At 38.0% G+C, this 10,549-nt stretch overlaps 1 protein-coding gene across 1 annotated transcript in view; it reads right to left on the bottom strand.

The window, feature by feature from the left end:
• SYN2 (synapsin II) overlaps positions 1-10,549 on the bottom strand; it is a 180,985-nt gene that overhangs the window by 90,012 nt on the left and 80,424 nt on the right. Inside the window, exon 5 of the mRNA XM_074151484.1 lies at positions 1,966-2,055. Coding sequence (XP_074007585.1) covers positions 1,966-2,055 — 90 coding nt within the window. The remainder of the gene's footprint in view (positions 1-1,965; positions 2,056-10,549) is intronic.

Raw genomic sequence — 10,549 nt, 5'->3', positions numbered from 1 at the left:
AACGAAGGAGGGGAAAAGCAACTCAAGTATGTTATACTCTTAAGCAAAATATGCCTTATAAGCACATACACACATTTTCTTGTTTATGTTCTGTTATTGAATTTTAATTCAACCAGTTGTTCAAGACAGTAGTTTGCAATTCAACTGGTAGACCTTCTGAAGGGTCATACTATGTAAAAATTAAAAGCTAACATATTAATTTTTGTCCCAGAATTATAGGGCTTTTTCTTTGTTTCTACGTACTGCAATTTAGCAATGCGTTAAAAGAGCTCTGATTTCAGTAAAATCATAGAATCATGGAATATCTCCAGTTGGAAGGATCCATAAGGATGACTGAGCCCGACTCCCTGCTCCTTGCAGGGCTACGTAAAACTGACAAAGAGCAATGACTAAGAGCAAATATGACTAAGAGCATCATCCAGACGCTCCCTGAACTCTCACAGGCTTGGGGCCGTGACCACTGCCCGGGGGAGCCTGAATAATAGCTGATTAAAAAAATGAAAAAAAGAACAATAAATTGTGTGCAGGGATTATAAACCAGCTTAAATTTTCGACATTCTCGGCAAAATAGATATAAAACTTATTACCATTTACAAAGTATATTGCAGAACATGAGATGTGGTTCTGCTTCTCCACCTGTTATGGATGAATTCCCAAGAGGGATGCACTTCCTTGGCATAAAGAAAATAAATATATATATAAATTTTATAAAGCTGTATATTTTCCTGATCCATCCACTTCCATTTCCAAATCTCCATCAACAAAACCCCCTTCCATTCTGAAAAAATTTGGCTGTCTGGGACAATATTTAGATCTGCTGCTCTGGATTGTACCCTTCTCCTTTGGCTCTACAAAACTTCTGGGTAGCAAATTTCCTAAATACACAACTATGGTGAAAGCTCTTTTGTGAAATGTCATATGTGGCAAAAGATGTGGAAAAACCTGTGAGTCAATAGTCCAAAGAAACCTGAGAGAAGCAGCAAAGCAGTAGGAGGAGCCATCCTGCCACCCTTGCAATACATCCAAAGATACAGCAGAACTGCACCGTACTGTGTTTGTCACCCAAAGGTGAGACAAATGTGGGTGAAAGAGCAGCTCAGAAGAAATCTTAGTCAACTGCTGTCACTGAGGCTTATCTTAGATGCCACCTCCGATAGCAGAGTGATAGTCAGAGTCTCGGGACAGGCACAGCAATCACAGCTTGGGGACTTTACATCCTAACTAACATATTTATCGTGACCTTGCAATGGCACGTGGATCCCAGCTGTGTGACATGCGCTGCATGGATTACATTCTAAAAATAACTGATGCTTCTGCGGCAGTCTATTCAATCAGCAAACAGCCTCCCTCCAGCTTCCCGCACTGCTCAAAGTATTTCCTCAAGAAAAACATACTCAGGAAAAAAATTCTATTTAAAAACCATAAGAAAAGTAAGAAAAAAAAATGTCTGCAGCATAGGACAGGTCATGAGTAAAGGTCATAAGTGTTATTTTTATAACTGCATTTATGTCTGTAAGGACTGGGAATTAATGTCAGCTCAGGTACATGATGATCTCAAGCCACAGCCACCATGATTTCAGATGAGTTCAAAGTTCTACGCTGTCATGGCACACAGCCTTGTGCATCATCCACAAAGATAATAAACACCTTGAACATATCATAAAGGACTAGGCTGAAAACAGACCATAAAAGTAACTCTTGCACTTTAATAGCTGTTCTGTATCTTTATAAGCATTTAATCTCTTTAAGACCTGAAGTTGGTTAGGTGAAAAATGACTACCCTCACATCTGAGAACCTTCCAGTTAACCATCACAGTGCTTTCCAGCGGTCACCCAGCATCACCCCTCTGAAAGCTTCCAAAAAGGCTTTTAAAATAAACAGTAAATCGGGGGAATTAATTGTGCATTTACAGTTCCTACTTTACAGAGACAGTAAGCAAATTTATTATTGGCATTTGCACGTACCATTTCCTTGTGATTTGGATAGAATGTCTGCTCAATTAAAGGGAACTTCTCTGGACCCAAAGTTTTGTAGACAGACACCAGCTGGGCAAACTGTAAAATAAAGCAAAACAACAGAAAAAGCTTAGGAGAGAAACCACACTCTACCAAAATGCTCTCATGCTGTCATTTTGCTTCTTGTCTTCTGCGTTTCGTACACTCAGCAAACACACATACACGCTATACGCTTTCTGTCTTCCTCTCTCACATGTACACATTTTTATTCCATCCAAGTGATGACTTCATGTACAGAGCAACAAAGAACAATACCTCTAAGATGTACACGTACAGAAAATTAAATAACATTCCAGTACTGGTTTTCAAATACCTCAGAGTCTATATATTTTAAGCTGATTTTGTGATAATAATATTTTTGCATTTTCTACCACCTTTAATCCAAAGATCAGACGTATTTCACATTCATTTAGCCTCTGGCACCTCACTGACATTGAAAGGCAATTTTGCAAGCTGGCAAACAGAGAAAAGCAATAACTACAACATATGCAACAAATCAGGTGAAGAACAAACAAGAGGGTTTGAATTTCTGAGGCTCTAGCCATGTACCACAGCCACACGGAGGCAGGGGAAGAATGGCCAAGGCGTTGATTAATTTAAACAGCTACATGTTATTGACGTTTCTACTCATGTTTCTTTTCCGGGTCCTTTCTCCGATATACCCAGCCCACCCAAACACTAACTGTAGTAACTTAACACAGAAAGCAAACCAACATTTAAACACAAAAAGGCAAAGAATTCTTTAATATATAGAAGTGTATTTTGGGGCTGTTCTTCCCCTTTAGCAAGCAGATGAACTCTTCTGCTGTAACAGTTCAAAAACTAAGCCCCTCCTGAACCCATGGCGTTTCAAGCGAGGTTTCCAGGGAGCGAGGGGACTTTGGCAGTGAGAAGGTCACTATTGTCCCCAGCCTCCAAAGCTCTGGCTTGTACACGCCTGTGATGTGTTCAGCTGTCGTGATGCCAACATGAGACATAAACAACTCTGCACAACAGTGTGAATAGTGGGTTTGCTGGTTACAAACAGGGATAAAGCAAAGAACAACAGAACTCTGTCCATAATGCAGTTTGGTCAAATACCTACTCTGTTAATGCAATTTAGGGTGCAGGGATAGCAAAACCTGTTTAAAGCCTGAAAAAAAAATGAGGAAAGCTTTGCATCCCACTTCCAGCATAAAGAATTTGTTTAATTTAGTGGTGTTTACTTAGGTTGGGTAAAACACATATTCAAATTTTGAAGTCCAGTGGAAAATACCTTAATGATGAATGAGTTTCACCAAAATCTTAAGAAATTCTAGTTGGACAGTGTATATGTGCTGTACGAAACAGACTTCAAGGAAAGGAATCACAGAAGGACATGGGGTTGGAAGGGACCTCTGGAGATCATCTAGTCCAACCCCCCTGCCAAAGCAGGTCCACCTACAGCAGGTTGCACAGGAACATGTACAGGAAATATTATGGCAGCTACCAAAATAAGGTGGTTTGCAAATAGCATTTCTGACAACTTACTATTTATTTCTGCTCTTATCCAAGATCCAAATTCAGAACTTCATAGAGCAAATACTGCCTATTAAATACATGATTTTTGCCAAACAATTGTTATGTTAAAATAAACCTATTTAACTATCTTTAAGTAAAAACCTTTAAAAAAAATCATATGATTGTATTTTCTGTGATTCTTTCCTTATGTTCTTTTCCATTTTCACTGAAAGCAAGCAAAGGACAGTGAGAAACTGACACTATTTGTAGGGGTTGGGGCATTCACTCAAGAGGTAAGAAAGCTATAATTCAGATTAATACTAGCAAATGTTTGTTTACTTAAAATAAAATACTATGAACTACAGATAATACACACCTATCACTCTGAAGTACCCTCTAATCTAGTAATTAAGCTATGAAATAGCATGTAGGAAAAGTGGGTTTACATTTCCTGAGGCAGAGGAGAGAAATAACTCAGATTTCCCACAGCCGGGGGGAACGATTTACCCTTTGCCCCTACTGGGACACGGCTTCACCTGTGTGACCCCAAAAAAGCAACTTGATAAATTCAACCCAAATTCACATAAAGTTTTGGCATTCTAAATGTACATCCTTAAACTGCTATAAATATTTCTTATTTTCCCTGATTCCTACTGGGCAATTTGTGAAAAATAATTTCATTTATGTATTAATGAACTTCTAGCAGTTCATAACTGTGATCTGGACTGCACCTTCTCATATTTTCCTTTTGAGCAGCTGAAGCAAACAAACATCAGTTACACAGACTGAAGCAAAAGACCACTCCTGAAAATCCTGTTGTATCTGGACACTTCGGAACCTATACAGAGCTTACAAACAGTCTGAATTTAGAACATCGCCTTGTCTGCTCTTCTATTCAAACTAGGTTTTAAAGGTCTGCTGCAACCTACAGTAAAGTTTGATGTTTTTTAAACTTTACACCCCTTCAAAAAAAAACCAAAAAAACAAAAGAGACCATATTAATGCTTTGCCTTGTTTTACTGGGCTAGATAATATGACCTTAAATGACACCTTTAAGTCACAATAAAGTTTATCAAATTCTTTCCTGGGCAAAAGCATCATCTTTTTAGATTATAAACTACTGAAGTATTATCTAATCCAATGCTGAATGTTTTCAGATATGGGATGGTCATGATATAGAGAATAATAGTAGAGCTACTCTATGTTTAAATAAAGTATTTTATATGGATGCCAAAAACCCTGGGAGATTTAGCAATTACCTAAAAAAAAAAACCAAAAAAACCAACCCAAAACCAACCCAAAACCTCATAGAGCTTAGTATTTCAGCAGGAGTCATCTCAACATCTTCAGAAAAACCGAGAGTGGAAAAAGTTCTTTTAGCTCTTATTTTAGCTAGCTGAATTTACTTCTCATTTTCAATTTTTGTATCTTATTTTCAGCTTCAAGAGAGTACTCTCAGGTACGTGTATTTATGGTTTTCAGATTATTTTTTTTTTTAAGGGAAATAGGGGGATTTTCTAACATTCTTTGTAACGTCAGCTCTCCTCTTTTCTACTGGGGATTAAATGCTTTCACATCCAGGCCTACAGATTATTCTTCCATAAAAGAACAGGAGAGCACCAGCTGTACTACTTCTCCGTTCCAACAAAGTATGATACAGATAAGAAATACTTAGTCAAAAAAGACAGTTATTCCCTTTGATTTCAGATAAAAGCTTTATGAGGTTTCATTACACTAAGAATGGAACACTATAAATTTGACTGCATAGACTGTACCGTAATCAAGCAGTGCACAGTTACAAAACCCCACTTTGCTAACTTCATAAAGATATGAATAATGACTTTTCTTATCACTTTCGATGAGTTAAAATGTGCTTAATTACAAGCATGTCATCCCTGAAACGCTCAGATTTTTTCCGAACAAACCGCACAAATGTCTTCCTCAAAGATCATTAGATATATTTAAAATTAATTATTCCAGATGTGCTTGTTGCTACCTTTAACTACAGCAAGCTTCCAATCTCTCTGGCCAGACTGAAGGATATATATCACTGTCCATTCCAGTGGAGGATTTCCTGCTATGGTTGAATAAGATTTTCGTGCAACAAACCCTTTCACATTTGCCTGTACAATTGCTTCCTACCGGGGAAGCACCACTGAGCTGCCTATTATAAAGCCTTTTCTGTCAGAGGTTTTCCTTTATTATGAGTATCCATTATCTATCCTCTTTACAAGTTAAGGCTTGCTTCTACTGGCAGTGGAAGAACTCCAACCAGTCATCTCATACCTCACGGTAACAACCAAAATGATCACAAAATTCTCTGGATAGTCTGTTTCACCAACCCAGATGAGCTGGCATTCTCTACGATTCGAGAAAGAGAACTCTGATGGGTGAACACTTTTTGAATCCCTCTTCATACAAAAATTGTGCTTTTAGGTGAGATTTAACTTACCATTGACTGCTCTACAGTGCGAGCACATCTACAGAGTAAAGAAATACAATGCAATACCAGTTTACTACTGGATTTCCATATATAAATTTGCCTTTTACCAAATATATTAAATGCGTATCAGTGTTTGTGGGTGAAATTATTAAAATAAAATTTCTAAGTTTCTAATAGGGTCTCAATATTCAGTATTGTTGCCAGCTTCATTTGAACATGTTTTACTTAAGAGCAGACGATGCAAAACTGTAAAGATCGGGTTTTTATGCTGATCAAATGTTTAGACAGAGGAGAAGTTTCATCCTACTGTATGCTTAAATCATTCCTTTGTAGAACTAGGAATTGATGAAACACAGCCTTCCATGGAAATGCTGTAGAGGTTCCTAGTATTTCCCTGGGAAATGCTCACTAGAGTAAATGACATCTGAAGACGTACATCATTGCATATGAGCGCGGACGGGGGCCTCAGCAAGTGGATTTTTCCCTTTCAATATAGAAAAGGAAACTCCCTTCTCCCTGTAACAACTGCAGAGGTCTCTGGTAGGGTCTGTAGGTTATGAAGCTGGAAGATGAACTGTTTCATGTTACATTTCTTTTATAGGAAACTAATAAAGAAGATGACACATTGACCTGTTTTATCCCCTTCAGATAGCACTGTGAAAAATGTCCTGAAGTCTGTTTTCAGGCTGAAATATCCATTTTTATGCTGAGGTTTGGAAATGTGGCTGGTCATTTCAGAAATACATGATTGCCTTGTAAGAGTAAGAGATGTTCAAAAGCCCAGACTAAGTACTAACATTTCGGGGGTCCTTGGTGGCCAACAGATTGAGAGACAAATATTGCAGACCCTTCAGAGGGAGAAGAAATTAAGCAATTGTGTGGAAGGGGCTGGGATGGCACGTTTGACACTTGGACTCTGTAGGAGTCAATTTACTTTAACCAAGATTTTTCTCTATGCCTGTATTTTAAACACAGTTTCTGTATTCCTCTTTTTGGGTTTTGATATTTTTTTTTTCTTAAATTACTATTACCTGGGAAATATCTGTGTTACTCTTTTTATGCTTTTCATAGTATTTGTTCTTTGTTGCGACTGGCCTACATTTCTTCTATTTTGCTTTAGTAAACATTAAATACTTTTCCAGAAGGCTGAGTACATACACATTTGATTCGCTATTTGATAGCTAATACGAGCATCAAGGGGAAGGGAGTGCTGACTGTAGCTTACACAGCTGACTCTTGCTGTCAGCAGGAGCTGACAGACAACTTAATGAAAGTATTCAAACTTTCAAAGTCAATTCAAAGTTTGACATGGCAACTGAACAATGAAACACTGCCTACAAATCGGTTTGGGCACATTAACAGAATACAGAGAAGATGGGAACTGACAAAAGAACTTGATGTTCCTCCAGTAGTTTTCCATTATTACGATGCAAAGCCAAAGACAACACAGTTGGATTATGAATGGAAAGATAACTTATATGGATGCTGTATCATAGCTCAAGTGGTAGTTTTATAACACAGGGAGTTGTTTCCTAACCCTTTTGCAGCCCAGCCTCACACAAGAACATGCTGATGATCTCTGCCTCACCAAGCTAAGCTGCAGAGCACAAGGCATTTTATCCAAGTCCTGCTGTGTGACCCATCACTCGGGGAATAACAGCATCTCCTCCTTCCACCTTGGACTGCAGCTTATCTTGCCTCACCTTCTTTATCTCCAGCTCCTTTCTTTACCCTCTGAGGTGCTCCTCTGCATCTACTGCGATGGAGCTACCAAGACTGTATGGATTGTGCTGACCCAATTTGGGTCTCTGCTCCAAATTACCCAGAATTTCCAAAGGCATTTATTTGGCTTCTGCACCTCTCCTGCAGCATGAGCACTGCAGTCTGTACTGCCTCTGAGAGGCGCATCTCTCCAACTGCTAATCGCTGCTGTAATTAACTGCCTGGAATATTTTCACATCACAATTAACATCTGATGAGATATACAAACCATTAAGAATTTCTACAGGATGCAAAAAAGCCTTAAAAAAAAACCCTTGTGCCCTTGGAAGAACTGCATGCAGAGGTTTTGCTTGCAAATTATCAGAGTGCATACATGAGAAGGAAAAAAAGAAAGTTTTCTACAACAGTTAAAAAAGCAGGATTTAAAAAAACAACAAACAACCCAAAACAACAAAAAACGAGAAGAGGCATAAAAACATGTTTTATGTCAGAGACATAAAAACACTTCACCTTGGCTCCCAAAGTTGGGTAGCAAGGCATCTGGCAATGAAACACCTTGGCTGATGAAAGAGGCGGTGACAAAATGTGTAAACAGTGAGGAAAGTGAGATTTAAGGAAGACATGCGGATTAAAATGAAGGAAAAATAGCTCTGAGCATAAAAGGTAGAAAACAGATCAAGACATGTTTGTTCGAAAAGGATTAGTGAAAATTAGTACCAGGAGGCCTAGATCAAGAAGCCTTCTGGAACTTTTTATTTCAGAATGAAAAGTTACAGAGGAAAAGGAGAGGTTTATGGAACTGAGTCATTCCAATAAAAGCTACAAGGGCTCCTTCTTGGGTGCGCGTGGCAGCAGTGAGAATGTGCAGTTTATTCCACTAGTATGGGAACATCGAGTTCAGTGTCCTCTTCAAGGAAACATTTGTGCACCTGTTTATTTTAATGGGACTTGGGCATGTGCGCTTCTCAAAAGGGTTTGGGGCTCGCTACAATAAAAAGAGATTTTATTGCTTTGTGGGCTTTTTTAGAGATACTAAAATCCTGAGACTTTCCAGTTAAAATAGTAAGTTTTTATAAAAATACTGAATTCAGTGAAGCTTTGCAATAGAGGAGGAAAGCTATCTTTTAACGCAAACAGATATAGCCCTCCCATATTCGTTGTTCAAGAGTCTTGTAGCTAATGAAAATGCGTGCAGGTGTTCAGATGTGACTGTATGACATTATCTTCAGAAACAAAGCATTATTTATGTATGTAACCACTGAAGAAAGAAGTAAATCCCAATTTAAAGCTAAACATATGGTTCAAACACATTTCTTTTGCTTTCTCTTAAATTGTACATAGACGCAGTCACGTGCATCTATAACTTTGTTCACAGAATTCAAACTCAGTCAAACTGAGCTTCTTACCTACATGGCTTTTCTGTCCCGAGATGCTTCCCTCATTCCAGCAAGATAAGGAAATCTGAAAAACTTTTTCTCAAAGGATGCGCTGGCAAAGCTCAATGGTAGAACGCCATTCCCCAGACAAGACCCGGCAACACACTCTATTCTAAGAAAAAATTATCTTCTTAGATACTTTAATGGAATATAGCACACAGGTTTTCTCTTTAATCAAATATTAAGATTGCACAAGAAATCAAACTTAATTTTCATAATCTGGCCTTCAGTGATGGATATTTGACTTAAGCAAGCACAAAACAGGGTTTCTGAATTTCAATACTGTAGCAAGAACAGCAGAAAATACCAAAGGATATAAACCACAGCTTTACAGTCCTGGTTTTCAGATCACTCTTACAGACTTTATTTAAATAGTTTCTTTCAGTTGAAGTTAAGAAATGGTTAAGAGTCTGTTTCAATTTTCTGCCACTAGAAATGTTCAATGCAATGAAAGTTCAATGCATCTGTAATGGATGTCGAGAGCTCCCACTGCTGCTCTTTAGTGCAGAGAAGAACAGGGCAGAGTGACAACAACCTTGCACAAAATTCAAGAATGCAGTAAAAAAAAAAAAACCCTAAGTCTACTTTTGAATTAAATTGGCCTCATGGCAGCAAATGCTGGTCAAAGCAAAATATATACATATATTCAGTTTATATATGAAGTACTTCGTAGTTCAAGCAACAATTGACTACAGAGCTGTAAGAATTACTTGCTGTATGGAACACAAAACAAGTCATCGCCCCACTGAGGTATATTCATTATTTAAGAGTTTCTGCTTTTTTCAAGGAATTTCAAGTGAGCTTACATATTGTAGGAAAGCAAAAGCATTTAGCAAGACTGTAATATTCCCTTTCTATTGCAAGAATAGATTAAACTTAAAATAGCTCTATAAAGAGGTGCAAGGAGGAATACACTGCTACGTTTAATGTATTTAGATTTCTGTTATGCATTTAAATGTGTAATTATCTATGAACTTTGCTCCAATTTAATATTAAAACTTGTTTGTAAATTGTCTCTTGACCAAAGAGCTTAAAGCATTTTCACCTTCCTTCTGACACAGTTTTGTGAATTTACTTTCAGCTCTTGCACTACAAATCCATCAACATGTTTTGCTTTAACCGGCAGACTGAGCAAAGAGGCCAAAATCTTCACTGGCTGACAGAGAATTAAACTACATTTTTTTATGCCTAAAAAAGTTCTGCTCGGATCAGTGCTGGACGAAGAGCACATGTGGACAGTTTGTTCTCTGGCTGCCCTAGAGAGACACGATGTCTGCCTTCACTATGTCTGTCATCCTTTATATGAATAAAAGCCACAAAACTGGTTTTAGAAAGACCTCTACCATTCATGTAAATATTTGCAGATAGGCTAACTGGATTCGTTAGGGAGATTGCCACACATTTATCACGTGAAGCTGCTCAAACTTTACCACCCATGTGATTGTGTCCCATG

Source organism: Numenius arquata, chromosome 8, assembly GCF_964106895.1.
Source record: "Numenius arquata chromosome 8, bNumArq3.hap1.1, whole genome shotgun sequence".
In the NCBI taxonomy this organism is placed as follows: Eukaryota; Metazoa; Chordata; class Aves; order Charadriiformes; family Scolopacidae; genus Numenius; species Numenius arquata.
The sequence above is the reverse complement of the archived record's forward strand: the minus strand, read 5'-3'. Positions and strand labels throughout refer to the sequence as shown.